Source organism: Armigeres subalbatus, unplaced genomic scaffold (genome assembly GCF_024139115.2).
Source record: "Armigeres subalbatus isolate Guangzhou_Male unplaced genomic scaffold, GZ_Asu_2 Contig1826, whole genome shotgun sequence".
Classification (NCBI taxonomy): Eukaryota; Metazoa; Arthropoda; class Insecta; order Diptera; family Culicidae; genus Armigeres; species Armigeres subalbatus.
In genome coordinates this window covers 44,626-61,535 of record NW_026942646.1, presented here as the reverse complement: position 1 = coordinate 61,535, position 16,910 = coordinate 44,626, and the positions used below count along the sequence as shown (strand labels likewise).

Here is a 16,910-nt window from a genome sequence, read left to right as displayed (position 1 = left end):
TATGATTTCTCAGTGATATTCTCAAGCAATGCCAAGGTACCCCTTGCACCACTCAACAAAAAGGTTGAGAGCCGCTTCCGTAAGGAATACCTGCCAAAATTGTTTTGTGGATTTCTTCGGACATTGATTTAGGAATTTATTCTGCAATTAGGATTACTGCTTGTAGACTTTATCTCATGGCTATGTTCATCCCATCAAAAATAAACCAACCTTTCTTTAGTATTTTCATTGGAAACATTATCATTCTTTGTTAAATTTCCGGAAGAATTTTGCCAACAGGATTTTCGGAAAGAAATCCTTGAAAAAAATTGCATGGTTTGTCCAAAGGAATTCCTGGTGAAGTTTTCCAATTTATTGCTGGAGGAGTTCCCAAAAAAAATCAAAATCCAGAATTCAAATTTGAAGAGAATTTGAAGAGATTATTGAAATCATTGGCGATTTACGAAGGAATTTCCAATGGACTTTCCAAAGAAATTCCTAGTCTAGCTTTCTCCAGGAATTTTTTCGGAAATTGTTTTCGAAGTTATCACTATATTTTATTTTACCATTACATTTATTTGGCTAGCTTAGTCTTGTGCGACACGTTGCAGACCCGCAATTCCCAAGTATGATATGTTTACAATGTATATCCTCTTATCGTTACATCCAACCAACGGATGGAAGATTTTAATACAGTTCTGTATAAGATCCTTACAGAGGCTTTACAATAATTTGGCATATACAATTTCGGAAGATTTTAATACAATCGTTATATTCAAACCATACAATTTTGTATTGTCTGTATAAAAAGTTCACATTTCCATTAGCGTAACTAATGGAAAATTCTTTGTTTGACCATTTCTGTTTTTGCAGCCTACACAGGAAGTTCGTCATTTTTGTTCGACCCAACTGAAGTCCACTGTTCGCAAGTCGGCCTAACAGACATCCATAGTTAACATCTAAACAGATAACACTGAATCAACAATTTGACGCCACAATACACGGTTCGAGGCCGCATCTCTCCATCCTCGGATACGCCCCACGCTCGCCAAGTCGTTCTGCACCTGGTCTGCCCATCTCGCTCGCTGCGCTCCACGCCGTCTCGTACCTGCCGGATCGGAAGCGAACACCATCTTTGCAGGGTTGCTGTCCGGCATTCTTGCAACATGTCCTGCCCATCGTACCCTTCCGGCTTTAGCTACCTTCTGGATACTGGGTTCGCCGTAGAGTTGGGCGAGCTCATGGTTCATTCTTCGCCGCCACACACCGTCTTCTTGCACACCGCCAAAGATGGTCCTAAGCACCCGTCTCTCGAATACTCCGAGTGCTTGCAAGTCCTCCTCGAGCATTGTCCATGTTTCATGTCCGTAGAGGACAACCGGTCTTATAAGCGTCTTGTACATGACACATTTGGTGCGGTGGCGAATCTTTTTCGACCGCAGTTGATGATGCGCCTTCGTATTTCACGACTAACGTTGTTGTCAGCCGTTAGCAAGGATCCGAGGTAGACGAATTCCTCGACCACCTCGAAGGTATCCCCGTCTATCGTAACACTGCTTCCCAGGCGGGCCCTGTCGCGCTCGGTTCCGCCCACAAGCATGTACTTTGTCTTTGACGCATTCACCACCAGTCCAACTTTTGTTGCTTCAAGTTTCAGGCGGGTGTACAGTTCTGCCACCTTTGCAAATGTTCGGCCGACAATGTCCATGTCATCCGCGAAGCAAATAAATTGACTGGATCTGTTGAAAATCGTACCCCGGCTGTTACACCCGGCTCTCCGCATGACACCTTCTAGCGCAATGTTGAACAACAGGCACGAAAGTCCAATGCTAGAAATCTCCTGCGAGTCCCGAATACTTTAATACGCTCAGAAAAGAATAGGTGTTGAGTTCGACGTTAATGGAATGGAGGCTCGACACTGATCTTCAAGAGCTTTATTGATTTTCTCCGAATCTAGATTAGATTATATGTTAAATATTGCGTAAATCAGTTTATTTATTTATTTATTAATTTAATATAAAATAAATAAATAAATTAGTTAGTTAAGGTCACTCCTGACGGAATCCAAGTTTCAAAGTGCTCGCGTTTTCAGGGGCACACCACTCGATACGGAAGCAACGCACAACAGTCATTTTTGTTGATTTAGTTTTGCTGCGTCATGACAGTTGTGCGTTGCTTCCGTATCGAATAGTGTGCTTCCGAAAACGCGAGCACATTGAAGCTTGGATTCCGTCAGGAGTGACCTTAAACTATTTTCTTCTGGCCTGATAATTCGTTAAGCCTAGATCATTTAGAAATGAGGCACTTCATTTTAGAGATAGTGGCGTTCCTAGTGGTCGGATATGCAAATTTTTCACAGCGTTTCATAATTAGCAAACCATTCTTTTGGGTCTATTTTTTCACAGTTTGAAACTAACGTGGTTTCAAAATATTCACCATGCAGGAAGAGAAACGATAAATAATTCTGCACAGTCCTGCAAAATCCATCTTTGTCAAAAGCCAGATTTTACCCTTCATTCAGTCCCATGATGGCCCATTTAGGTTTTGGCTAGATTTAGACAGCTGTCATTGTAGCAAGGAAGTGCTACAATGGTACTACAATAGTGGAGTCCAGATCATCCCTAAGATCTGAATCCATAAAATTGTCCTCAATTCCATACCACAGAATAATTTTGGGTGATTATTGAGCTTGAGCTTGAGCTTGAGCTTGATGACCGCACAATTCGTAGTTGCTATTCCGTGATTGATCAGAACAATCAAAATTGCACAGGGAACCAATAGTTGGGGCTTGGGATTAGCTGTCCAACCTCAATGTGCACAGGTTGAGAATTCAAGATATTAAAGGACCAATAACGGCGCCGGCCACGTCCTTACGGTCATCTAGGAAGGGAAGGAATGTTGGTGTGACATCCGTTGCTGCTAGAGACCGAGAACACCTCTGCATCTCCACAGTTGTCACAGGAAGGATTTTGGTTAGTTGGTACAGGGTACGTTATTACATGGATCAGGATTCACCTTGGTAAGTGATGCGATCCATGCAACCGTTATTAGTTAAAATTAGAACAACCAATAGATTAATTCAACTATTTTAGAAAATTACTTACACATGTCGTCATCTTCGATGACGAACTGTACAAAAATACTGTAAATGTAAAATGTAATACATATGTATATTCCAAAATATTATTATTCTTACTGAAAGTTCTTATGTGAATCTGATAGAAATATGTATTACTAGTGTACGTCGACACATGTTGTGACGAACCATTCAATTTTTGTATATTAAATATGGAGTGATCTGCTTTTTCTTGGTCGTTGACACCACATAGCCATCGGGACACCACCGCCCCGCAATCCCGTATCCCCCTAAGCAAATCTCCAATCAATAACTGCGAAGATTCTAGTTAAAGCTAGCTACCACTGCACTATGGGGCCTCTCCATGCAAACTGGCGGAAAAAAATATTTTCTTCCTTTTTCCGAGCTTATAAGATGTTTTTCATGTTTTCATAGCAATGAAATGTTATTAAACAACAATTCCAGTCATTTCGCGACTGACTTTTGAAAAGGGCTTAATATTTTGACTCTTTAATTAAAACTATATATAAATTTTCAAACGACATCGCATTTTTATTCGCAAAATACCAAGAACAAATAGGCAGGAACGCTTTTTATAGTAAAATATTGAAATTTGAGTTGCTATGATGCACACTAAGGAAAAAAAGTTTTGGAGCAAACGAGTTTTTTTTTCAAATCGCGTTTCCTCAAAATTTTACGCAAGATTTTCAGTGAGAATCTGAAAGTCCACATGCCAAATATGATTCCCAACTAAATATCTCCACGGTTCAATGCGGGTAAAAAAAGTGGCTGATTTTTCAAGTTGAAAATACCTCATGTTTTCAATATTTTTTTCGTATTTTGATTTTTTTTCCTTTGATATCACGATTTTCGTTAGTACGATATGAAAGCTCTTTTAATTATCTTTACAATGCTATATATAAACCTCGGTATCGTATCAGAAAAAATACTCTTTAAAAGCTGGTTGAAGCGAAGCAAGATTTTGAAGAGAAAAAAAACAAGTTTTTTACCTTTTCTCAAATTTGATAACTAATATCTCGAAAACTATAACTCGTTTTTCGGTTTTTTATCCTGTGTATCAACTTTTGAAAACTTCAGCACGGTCTTGCTCTGCAGCCTTGCATATTACCATAGAAGGCTACAAAACCGCGAGAAACCACGGTTTTGAAAGTGCGCGCGATGCGCATATATTCACTAATGAACCACATCAACATTTCACAACCATACCTACAAAAAACTATCTGGTTTATGGTATTTCGCATAAAATAAAATCATGAACTGCTGACTGATTTCGTAAAAATTCAAACCGCGTAAAAACAAGCTTCGCAAATACAAATCTTAAATGTCGTCTGTTCTCCTTACTAGTGTACAACATAAAATAAGAAACAAAACCATAAGTTATCTTACCTTTGTTCCTAATAGAATGGATGAATGAGATGAGAAATGATTCTTATGAAATATACTTATCATATAAATCCCCAGCATGTCAATCCCCAATCCCCAAGACATGTGGCCCCGGGCACACCATGCGAAAGGCGTTGTCTTCCAGTCCACTACATAAAATTCCCGGGTGAAAACCCTTCATTGGGCTAATGAATGTTTGTGCCAGCCGCGCGTGAATGCACAAACAACAACCTGGTTCAGAGACCTCCATGATCAACAACCCACAAGGCGGCAGTATCCCAGTTGTGGAATGTGATGCAAAAAAAGACGATATGATAAATTTCATATCAAAATCAGATTTTTCTCACCAAAATAAATGTCTCTGTTTCGGACACAAATCCTAAGCCTATGATATTATCTTCATATTCATAAACATATAATTAGAATAGATGCAACTGTTATTTAAACTTCACACGGGGAAACTCGTTAATCCAGCCACGGACACTTCCCCTCCGCTGAATCCCCCACTCCACCAAGAACCCACTCATTCCGGGAAAACAAGTGGACCCTCTGGATCCAATGAGAATATCCACTCATCACCCCAAAACGAGCAAAATCCGCAGCAAAGCGGAAAAGACAGCAAAGAAAAACCATGACTAAACGAGTTTTTCCGTGCAACATGATCTGTAACGACAAAGGAAGTATGAAGTGGTGTGAAAGTGTGTTTCCCAATATCGTGAAGTTGTAAAAGTAAACGTTAGCTAATTCTTTGGGAAGTAAAGAATTGATTGTCCGGCGAAAAAACATGTGGTAGTCGAGCGATGTGGCCCAATATCAATTAGAATGAGAGCGAAAACATTTACCCCATGATGGATATCCCGTTGCTACAAGCTTCCGCTTATGATTGTGGCATTTTGGTTCTCCAGTCCTTTTGAAGACTAAATGATTGGAAAATGGACAAACGAATTCGGTGAGCAAGTTCCAATTATTTTCTCATGCATCCTCCAGATGCTTAATAACTCAAACATCATTAAAAACTAAATACGCACAGGGCATCGTTGCTGCTATTGTGGGAGTCCCAGGTATCCGGTTCACGCTTTAGTTGGCAGCGGTGGCTCTTCTCGACCTTCTATTTCTTGTGATGTTTTGCTGTACCTGTTATGAACAGCTAGTACATCCCAATCCCCTGTACATTCTGAAGACACTTTTCTTGCTCCAGATGTAAATCCTTTTTATATTACTAGCGTTCATAACAAAAAGGGCACCATTACGGAGCATGAGATTTGATCAAATTATTCGCAGTACTACTTGTTCAACGCCCCCGGCTGGTGAGGAATAGAGGATGAATCACACACATACACACAATTGGAAAAAATCTCACTATAAGATCGGTAAATTTTAGAGAAGCATTTTGCATATAAAAAAATGTATTTTGGCCGTCATTTCTGAGCCTGTAATCTGATCTTCATTTTTCTATAGGAAATAGTGGGGTATGATTCCCCGTCGAATGAAAGTGAAAGTGCCCAAAATGCGAGACTTTTTTGCGTGTTTTTGGTGTAAAATAATTGTTTTTGGCCATAACTTTTTAACGCGTTTTTGGTTTAAAAAAATATTTTGGCCATAACTTCCAAGCCCATAGTAAGATCTGGCCCATTTTCAATAGGAACCCATTGTTTTTGCTTCGAATGCTACTTGTTGTGAGCAAATTGGTTGCGCATCAGTGCCTGAAAAAGATGTGATTTTTTTTTAAGTGTTTTTGGCGTAAAAAATGTATTTTGGCCATAACTTCTGATCCCATAGTATGATCCGTTCGATTTTCAATAGGAAACTATAAGGACTCTGCGTCGAATGCAACTTGCTGCAAGCAAATTGGTTGAGGGTAAGTGCCTGAAAAATGGGCGAGACATTTTGCGCACACACATACACATACACAGACATCACCTCAATTCGTCGAAGTTTAGTTTTGGAGCGAACATCTAGCCTTTACGTATAGTACGTATCGTACGTATAGTACGTATAGTACCGAAAGGCAAATATAGAATTAAATAAATAGGCACATTAGCACTGGCGGAGGTAGCTATTGTTTTTTGGTGGGGCACCACCAACCGCAAGAACAATAGCCTTCGAGAACAATGGTGTAATTGCATCGCGTGGTGCCCCACCTATGTCTCCGCCAGTGCACAGACTTCAAACGAGTAGAGGAAGACATAGATGACCTGCATATAAACCAAATCACGATCCCCCAAAACTTACCTCTCACTTCCCTGAAGGGTTGTTTAACTCAGGTCACAAGGATATCCAATAGTTGCTCTCTGGAGGCGTCATTTTCCGTGCAGTATCAAACTACGATGACATCGTAACCGGCTCCACACCTACATAAGTTGCCATCAACGAGGTTTATTCTGAAGAGATGTGCGTTTAGTGAATACATAACTCTCGACATCATGCGAATGAAGCTTCGACTCAAGTCCTCATTTCTGAACCACGCTCGCCCAGAAGCTTTAGGAACTGCTATGTAAAAAAGCCACCGTCCAAGTTCATTGTGTGACCAATTCATTTGTCAATTTTGAAGAGTTCTCCGACGGGCTAATGAAAAAAACTAGCTGTTCGAAATTTATCTATCATAAACATCACCTTCATGTGCGCCCACCATTTCTAGCGAGTCCGCCTTCTAATTGCCATTAATTAGACAATATGGGATGGGACCCATACGAAGTTAATCATGAATGATCTTTCGATCGAATCATGCATCTGTTCTCTGATGTTTGTAAGAAAGTAAGATGCATGCTTATCAAGTTTCATCGACCTCGATAGAACTATTCGAGATGATGAAATAATGGTCTATGGCCGAAGTTCCTGCAAGAATGCTTTAGTTTCTGGAAAAATATTCAATCTGGTGGGTCTCGTATCCCATCGTACCCCAGTTCAACACCACCAGTGTTTGTCGATTTAGAGAGAATAGTTGGGCGATTTGTTGCTTGGTGCACTAGGACCAAGGTGTTCTCATCCTGAAGGAGCTGCGGTAGCTTCTGCGAAGCGTTGTCGAACAAAGTTCTTCTGAGGAGCTTGATGATGGTTAGGATGAAGCGGTGGACGATTTGGCACATCATCATAGCGAAGGACTGGGAAACGCTTTTCCGTGATCGGAGGAGGCGACTCATGGTGTCGCCCAGACTGATTCCTTGTGCGTGCTTGAGTTTGAAATTCGGTAAACTCAGTTCGCTCGGGGCACGTGCGATTATTGCCGTGATGATTTTTACCGCAGTTGGCGCAGTTCTGGTCTCATGATCAAAAGCGAAACAGTTACCGCAGTATGTGACGATGTTTCTTATTATTGTGGTATAGGTTGTCTACTGACAGTCTCGAGTTGTGATGGTCGGTTGTTCCCTCGACTGTAGTTTTAAATTATTTCACAGATGTAACCTACACTTTGATATATTACAAACTTAAACTCAAACGACATAAATTTCTCTCATTTTCAGATACACGTCGCCGTCGAACTTCTCGCAAGGCGGTATATCATTAGACGAGACACGTATCGAGAGGGAGCAATTCTTTGATGACAAATCTTCGGCAACGACGGAATCGCCGGACTCATATGAGGCGACAACTTTGCCAGATTCATTCTCGAGCAGTGAAGAAGGCGCAGAATCAGCAACCGAATCGAACGAGCTCGTTGTTGTGCCTGCAGCGTTGGCCGAACGTAACCATACGATCGAAAGCAATAGAACCGTATTTGCGGAAAAGTTAGAGGTCGAGCACAATGATTACGAGTTGGTGTCTAATGAGGTTCGTGTTCAGAATCAAACCGGTTCAACGGGGAAGGGTAAAAAGGGCAAGTTTTTGGATCAGTTTGGGGCCACTGAGGACAACAACATCAACGGTGCAGCTTGGGCATTGGCGGGAATGAGAATCGTTGATCGGGCATCCAGCAAAGCCGGGCAGATTAGTGCGGAGAGTGTGGATGTCATTAGGGATGAAAATGAAAACACTGTAGCAAATAATACTTTGAAACAGCTAATGGACTGGGCAATGATTATGCAGGATGCTGATTTTGCAAACAGTTCGTTTGTCAAACCAACAGTTCCAGAGCCTGAAATTGAGTTAAAGAATGAAATAAAGGACCGTCGAAAGTATGCCAATAAAACTCCACCAAGCATTGACGCTCTTAGTGAGGAAAACAGAATTACTTCTGTTGTGACGGAATTGATTCCCGAACCCTCTAGAGAAACTACCACTATAATGCCTAATGCCAATGCCAAATTGGTAGTGGGGCCAACCTCAACTACTGAGGCAGAAGATGATGATTTGGAGGATTTCAAATTTGAAGATCGCAGCAAAGTCCCTACACAGACGACAAAACGACCAGAACTGACCAACTTTATTCAGGAAACAACTACTCCTTTCATGAGCAAAAAAGATCATACTGTGACCACCATACGCCCAACTCGCGGTTACGAAGTCAGCGAAAATGTCGACGAGAACGAGAGCTTTGCTCTCCCTGAAAGAACTACCACTACGGGAAAATATGAATCTAGCACCACCGTGGAAGACATGCCAGTAACTACTTACTCACCCGCATCTCCAATTATGAAAAAGACTGAAGTTACAACGGAGGCAATCCTACCTACGACATTCGAATCAATGCGCCCGACTCGACGACCGTTCATAATCACCACAACTCAAGAACCGATCACTACCAATTCGGTCAAATTCTTCGAAGAAACTACCCCACTGGTGACAACTACGACTACATCCACTTCCACTAGCAGCTTGAGCCCACCGACGAGTGAAGAAAATGATACACAAATCAATTCCTTGCCCAGAAGTTCAGATGAACAGATTTCATCCGAAGTTGACGCTAACGCTATCAACCAAACCAATGAAGAATTATCGTCCAGGACTAGAACCACAACCACCTCAGCACCTACCACACTGTCTATTCACAACGACCCTTTCCTAACACAGCAGTCCACCTTGCAGCCAACCGTAATCTCATACCGCCCATCTACTGGAACCACCGACAAGGTAGACTTCTCCACAGAATCCGCCGAAGAACCTACCATCCCCAACCATCCAGTTCTCGTCGATGACAAAAATGTCTACGACACCGTTTCGGAGACAACGCCTCCACCATTTCCGCCAACGGAATCATCTGTCTCGTCGGAATCGGATCCAGCTACCAGCACTCGTCAGTCGATCGAGCGCCTGATGACAACCACCGCCGAACTGTCCGAAGAGGAATCAGTCACCGAGGAAGACTACGTCGATCTGAACAGCAGTGCCACCGGCTCGTCGTCCCGAGCTCCACTGGACCGAGACTCGTCACTGGCCTCGCAGTCCCCTCCGGAGCAGGAAGCAGAGGAAGGCAATGGCGGCGTGGTCATTGCCGTCGTGGCCAGTCTGGTCAGCGTGATCGTTGTGCTACTGTTGGTTGCGGCGTTTGTGAGTATACGGAGTACGGGAGTGCGGCACGGTTGCTATTGTTGTTGCTTGTACAGGACGTTATGGGACTTAACAAATCGCCGAGTGACGAAACTAACTAAAAGGACAACTAACGACTATTCTATACAGAAAGTATGAATGATATTTCTTTTTAATCTCTCTTTGATCCATGTTTGCGGTGTAAGGAGTCGTAAGACCAAAATAATTCTAAAGTAGCGCTAACGACTGTGACATAATTTAGAAGTACATATCCGGGTGGTGAAGGCATAGTGGAGATAAATTAACGAACAATTCAGTATTTTGTTCTTTTGTTACACATTTGAACTAATTTTTGTTCTGGAAAATAAGCGTTTCGGTAAAAAAATAAACCTGATGAATAAATTGGCAGAAAATAGTTCTTATTCCAGGAAAATATTAAGAGCACGGAATTGTTCATTTTCAGTCTCCAATGCCGACTCTATCCGCCAATCAGGAAGACAAGCCTGTCCAGAGTTTCTTTTCCCCGAACTTCTCTATCCCTTTAAATATTCTCTATGACTTTGTATGAATGCGTGCACATAGTGTAAATAGCCGGTTTGGTCCGCTCTCGCCCCTGGGACCGAGCAGAGCAATCTTTCGTTGATCAGTTGTACTATCCGCAATTGCAGTTGATCTTCCGCAAGCGACAGGCACAGGTCTCCTATGGGCAACGATGCCGCCCGGTCGGGCTGGATGCCTACAGTCTGGACAACGTTTCGGTGTACAACAGCGTCCGTCGCAAGGGCAACACGATGCGGATGTCAAAGCGGTCTTACGGAAACTCGGCTTTCGAGGATCCAGGGCTGAAGACGAATCCGCTGACGGTGGCGGAGCTGGCAAACATCATACAGAACAAAACGGCCATCTACGACGAGTTCAAGGAGATTCCGAATGTGACGGCAAGGGCTGATGAGGTTCCCGAGGGATGTGAAGAGAAAAATCGGTAAGAGCGCTCGTACCTTGAAACATTCTCATGAATATCGATTGTTCAATATCACTTTCAGATATGCGAACGTTGTGCCGCTCCCGGAGACAAGAGTTCATTTGAAACGACTCAACGATGATGAAAAGACTGAATACATCAACGCAAACTTTGTCAAGGTGAGCACGTTTATGAGTTTTCGTTGCAATTTAGTTCGCATTTTCGCATCCGATCATGTTTTAGGGTCCGAAGGATAACACCAACTACTACATAGCCTGCCAAGCACCAATGGAGAACACGATCAACGATTTCTGGCGCATGATCTGGGAACAGAACTCCAAGGTGATCATCATGGCCACCGACCTGAGCGAGAACGGTGTCGAAAAGTGTGCCGAATATTTACCGCCATCGGTTGTTTTGGACAACAACCGAACGTTTGGTGATTTCCAGGTGATTGTATTAATTTGTTTAACATGACAAACAATTATCTATGAAATGTCTCTCAATCTCTAACAGCTAACACTCAAGAACCGCGAGAACAAAGAGAAGTACACCATCTCAACAGTGCATCTGCGCAACACGCAGACAAACACGTGGCGTGAGATCATGCACTTCTGGTATCAGTGGCCCGACACTGGAGTGCCCATCGACGAGTCCTCGATCATTGCTATGCTCCTGGAAGCCCGTAGCTACTCACGGTTGGCTCCGGGTGAGCTGGCTGAGGCACCCAACAACAACAATCAAAGCAACAGCACCACCACGAACGGCACTGTAATCACCAGCAATGGCATCAGCGGTGGTATAACCAGTATTGCGGAAGAGCCCACGTCGATCGAAACCACCGAATCGAATAGTGTAGCGATAGGTAGCAACAATGTAGATAGTTCCAATAACAATAACAACACGATAGGTAAGGCCAATTCGGACGGTGTTCCTCCTCCGAGCTTGATAAGCAATGGAGGAACCATGGACAAACACAAATCGCTGCAGCGAACCCAGGGGTAAGTTGTAACTGCGGATTCCAACAGCACTGCATGAAATAACGAAAATCTGTTCTATTGTGCACTATAAACAGACCAATCACGGTGCATTGTTCACCGGGAACTGGACGAACGGGGACGATAGTTGCGTGCGACGTAGCGCTGCGAGCGGTCGAGATTCCTCCACGAACGGTGGACATTCCGCTGGTTGTGTACTACGTTCGGCGGGGACGTGCCAGTGCCGTCAGGACGCGGGAGCAGTACGAACTGATCTATCGGGTAAGTGGGACACTTGTATGAAGTATGAGCATATGATCATTAATTCATCATCAACCATAATCTCACTACAATCCAAATTCAATCCAAATCCGAACCTAATTCAAATCAAATTCAAATACATACAATTCAAATCCAGTCTACATCTAATCGAAACCCAATTCAATCCAAATTAAATACAAATCAGATCCAAATTGAATCCAAACCCAATCATAATTCAATGCAAATGGAATCCAAAAAATCCAATCCCTATCCAATGAAAATCCAATTCAAATTCAATTGACATCCCCTCCAAATGGAATCCATATCTGTTAACGAAGTACCGTGCACGCACCATACTTTGCGCAGTTAAGGAAATGCAAAATTGAATCAACTCGTACAACTTACAGAAAGTAGCTATTTGCCTGAAATAGTTTTCATGCTGTAGTATTATTATCATATTATTGTTTGAGAACTAAATTTGGTACAAAAATTTAAAATAAATAGTAAATTGAACTTCAAAGCAGACCCCTTATTATATGCCTAACTTTGCGCACATAACTTGGAAAATTTCTAACACGAAGCAAGCGTCTATTATACAATTTTTCATCTAAATTTTATTTTTTCAGCTAATACTTCTATAACAATTCATGTTCATTCCATTTGTAGTCATATTTGAGCATATTTGAGAATATGAGGATGCCCAGCATTATTTTCTTATGATTCGACATACTTAGTATGTTTTCTCGTCTGTTGGTGTATGTACAGCCTCATTTATGTACATTGGCCACAGCAAACAAAAGTTCTTTTTTGCGTAAACCCTATTCCGACGAGTTATATCATAAATGTTGAAAATATCGAAGAAATACGAGTTGTGCGCAAAATTAGGTACACTGTATTGAAAAATTGTTCCTAACATTGCGCATCATATATTTTAACAAAAAATGTAAATAACAAACCAAATTCTCATGAGATGGCTTCAACAATATTGTAATTATTGGGCCCATGTGTAATCAGTTGTCAGCGAATGTAAAAATTTACAAAAAATACAGTTTTTCGGTTAGACCGTCACTTGTCATTCGTGCTAAGAACACGCCATTTTGGTCATTTTCACTGTTTTCAGTACAAGTTTCGACTATTAAAATGAAAAATGTGTCATTTAACAGCGAAAAAATGCATGCACTGTTATGATAACATGTATATTGTGCTGACAAGTTATAATTATATTTCGAAATTCAATTTTAACGCATTCTATTACAAAAATAACCGCAAAATGCGCAAAGTTAGGAGCTGCGCAAAGTTGGGTGCGTGCACGGTAACCGTTGGACTGTTAAGACGCCTTTAAAGATATTTTAAATTCATTACACATCCAACCACTGTAGCACGTAGCATCCAACCACTGTAGCATTGTAGAAACAACAATAATCTGGATCAAATTCAACAATAAATATTGTTAACTCAGGGCTAATAATATTTATCGTTTGATTCAATCCATAATATTGTTAAGAAAATTATTTTGAGCTTTTTAGTGGAATGTCTTCACTTGTCATAAGACGAGTTTGTACAATCCCATTGAATTCCACCACTTAATTGTATCTTGACAGATACGTATTTTGACCTCAACAGTAAGGCCGTCTTCAGTGTCTCGTACTTGACTCGAAGTCGAGTCTAAAAAAGTCGAGTAAAAAACACACACCGATTGATGTTCAAGCACATTTGGAACAAAAAGAAATATTGTTGAAATTAAAATATTGTTTTTTTTTTTCAATCAGAGATTATTGTAGGAACAACAATCAATTGATTGTTTTGATTCAACAATAAACAACGATTATTGAAATCAACAATATTTACCTTTAGTTTAATCATACAAATGTTCGCTGCGTGAGAGAACAGACACGTCAGCTATTAAACCTTTGTTCGTTATTAATAATAGACTCGTACTGTTCATTTCGCTCAGTCTTGTTCGCACCGTATTCCTTCAGGTTATGGGCCCAGCATGCTTCCACTGCGCCAATCTGAAAGAGCGAAGTTTTTGAAAACAGATCGAAAAACGAAGTCCCTGCTAGTCGGATTCCTATCTGATGAATGTCTTGGTATTGTGCGGGATAAGTCGACGGCTTTTTGTGGGCAGCAGGGACTATGTCCAAGGGCTTGACGATCCCTCCCCAGGCCATCTGCGAGTTGTGACGCCTGCCTAGGATGTGGTGGGGTTTGACAGTGGGCCCTGTTAAACCTCTATAAAAAGCTGCATGTATCCGCAAGTAGGCTCCGCCAAAGCGACCGTGTGCCGCTCAAAGCGACCGTGTGCCGCTCAAAGCGCACAAGCCCAAGTCCTGGTGTTAGGTGGGACGCTAAACAGCCCTGACACGACGGCCCTCCGACGAGACAGGAGGTTTGCGCAGGCCCAATAAGCCGCCTTTAAAAACAACTATTACAAACGACATAGAAGATAATACGACTCGATACAATCGGCAACGACCTAGGCGACGAATAAAGGATCACGATTGGAAGCTTGGAACATGGAACTGCAAGTCGCTAGGCTTCGCAGGTTGCGATAGGATAATCTACGATGAATTACATCCCCGCAACTTCGATGTCGTAGCGCTGCAGGAAATCTGTTGGACAGGACAGAAAGTGTGGAAAAGCGAGCATCGAGCGGCTACCTTCTACCAAAGCTGTGGCACCACCAACGAGCTGGGAACCGGCTTCATAGTGCTGGGAAAGATGCGCCAACGAAGGGAGATCCGACGACGAGAAAGAAGCGTTCTATACGCAGTTGGAGCAGACATACGATGGATGCCCACTGCGGGACGTCAAAATCGTCATCGGTGACATGAACGCTCAGGTAGGAAGGGAGGAAATGTATAGACCGGTCATCGGACCGGATAGTCTGCATACCGTATCGAACGACAACGGCCAACGATGCATAAACTTTGCAGCCTCCCGCGGAATGGTAGTCCGAAGCACTTTCTTCCCCCGCAAGAATATCCACAAGGCCACATGGAAATCACCTAATCAAGTAACGGAAAACCAAATCGATCACGTTCTAATCGACGGTAAATTCTTTTCCGACATCACGAACGTACGCACTTACCGCAGTGCGAATATTGAATTCGACCACTACCTCGTCGCAGTATGTCTGCGCTCAAAACTCTCGACGGTGACCAACACGCGTCGGAGTCGTCCGTCGCGGCTTAACATTGGGCGGTTACAAGACGGTAGACTAGCCCAAGACTACGCGCAGCAGCTGGAAGTGGCACTCCCAACGGAAGAGCAGCTAGGCGCAGCATCTCTTGAAGATGGCTGGAGAGATATTCGATCCGCCATTGGAAGCACCGCAACCGCTGCACTAGGCACGGTGGCTCCGGATCAGAGAAACGACTGCACAATGGGGAAAATGTTGCATGTTTCGGGCAAAATTCAATAACTCAAAAGGCCGCTGAACGAAAATTGTGACCAAGAACTTTGCTTTAACAAAATTTTCCCAGGAATCGAATGGGGATACTTTCGGAACCAGCACACCATTCCTAATAGGACTTTTTGGACGTTTTTCCCCAACTTCCCCCAGAAATTTAGTATTATGAACGGAATGCAGCCGTTATAAGCAGTTTATGGCATATTTATGATTGAATCTGAATGATTAGAATATGGTTGGGTAAGCGCAGTGGTATTTTATCTGGAGAGTATGTTAGTTTTAGGGGAATATAGGGTAAAATGGTCTTATATAATCTATATAATAAAAATGGGTTGAGTTTTCCTTCCTGACGATTTAACTCGCGAACGGGTTGACCGATTTGCAAGATTTTTTCCATAATCGATTCATTTTAGGATCCGCAAGGTTTGTATAAACAAAAAGTTGATGAATTTAACGGGGAAACGTGGAAAATCATTAAAATACAAATTTGGATCAGCTGTTGAGGAAAACAAAACAAACGCACGGAAATTGATCTAGAGTGCGGTGCTGCAAATAATTCAATGGGACATCTGCAACACCCGGGCAAAGCTGGGTTTCTTTTGCTAGTATATACATACAAATGGATTTCTGTCTGTCTGTCTGATCATTATAGACTCGGAAACTACTGAACCGTTCGGCGCGAAAACTAGTATGTACGGGTTTTTGGAGTAGAGAAGGTTTTTATGAAGCTTGGAGACCCCTCCCCCTTCTGAATGGGGGGGCTTCCACATAAATAAAAAAATCCAGCATAACTCGAGGACTAATCAAGCAAATGCAACCAAAGTAGACATGTCAACGTTTTTGAAGTCAAGAAATGTTTCTTTGGTGATTCGTGACCCCCCCCCCCTTCTGGAAGGGAGGGCTCTCATTTAAATGAAACATAAATGTCAGCATAATTCCGCAACTGATCAAGCAAATGTAACCAAATTTGGCATGTGGTGGATATAATAGGCAAGAAATGTTTCCGTGGTAGTTCGTGAGCCCTCCCCTGTCTGCAAGGAGGGGAGGGGGGGGGCTCTCATACTAATGAAATCGAAATTTCCACATAACTCATAAACTAATCAAGCAAATGGAACCAAGTTTGGTATGTGAAGGTTTTTGAAGTCAACAAATATTTCTGTGGTGGTTCGTGACCCCTCCCTCTTCTGGAAGGGGAGGCTCTCATAAATAAAATAAAATTTCTGCATAATTTGGAAACTAATCAAGCAAATGGAACCAAATTTGGTATGTGAAGTTTTTTGAAATCAGGAAATGTTCTTTGGTGGTTTGTGACCCCTCCCCCTGCTGGAAGGGGAGGCTCTCATACAAATGTTATTCATTGCAGCTAAAGACTAAGAAGATGCGATTGAACACTTGAATGCAGATTTGCATTATTTAAGTAGATGGTATAAGTACAAT

At 42.2% G+C, this 16,910-nt stretch overlaps 1 protein-coding gene across 3 annotated transcripts in view; it reads left to right on the top strand.

The window, feature by feature from the left end:
* LOC134203376 (mucin-2-like) overlaps positions 1-16,910 on the top strand; it is a 208,486-nt gene that overhangs the window by 175,500 nt on the left and 16,076 nt on the right. For 2 of the 3 annotated variants that reach the window (XM_062678244.1, XM_062678245.1), the window contains exons 3-8: positions 7,921-9,883; positions 10,510-10,844; positions 10,906-11,002; positions 11,067-11,273; positions 11,340-11,824; positions 11,899-12,082. In XM_062678244.1, the coding sequence (XP_062534228.1) occupies positions 7,921-9,883; positions 10,510-10,844; positions 10,906-11,002; positions 11,067-11,273; positions 11,340-11,824; positions 11,899-12,082 (3,271 nt within the window). The remainder of the gene's footprint in view (positions 1-7,920; positions 9,884-10,509; positions 10,845-10,905; positions 11,003-11,066; positions 11,274-11,339; positions 11,825-11,898; positions 12,083-16,910) is intronic. The other variant, XM_062678246.1, reaches the window with a different exon arrangement.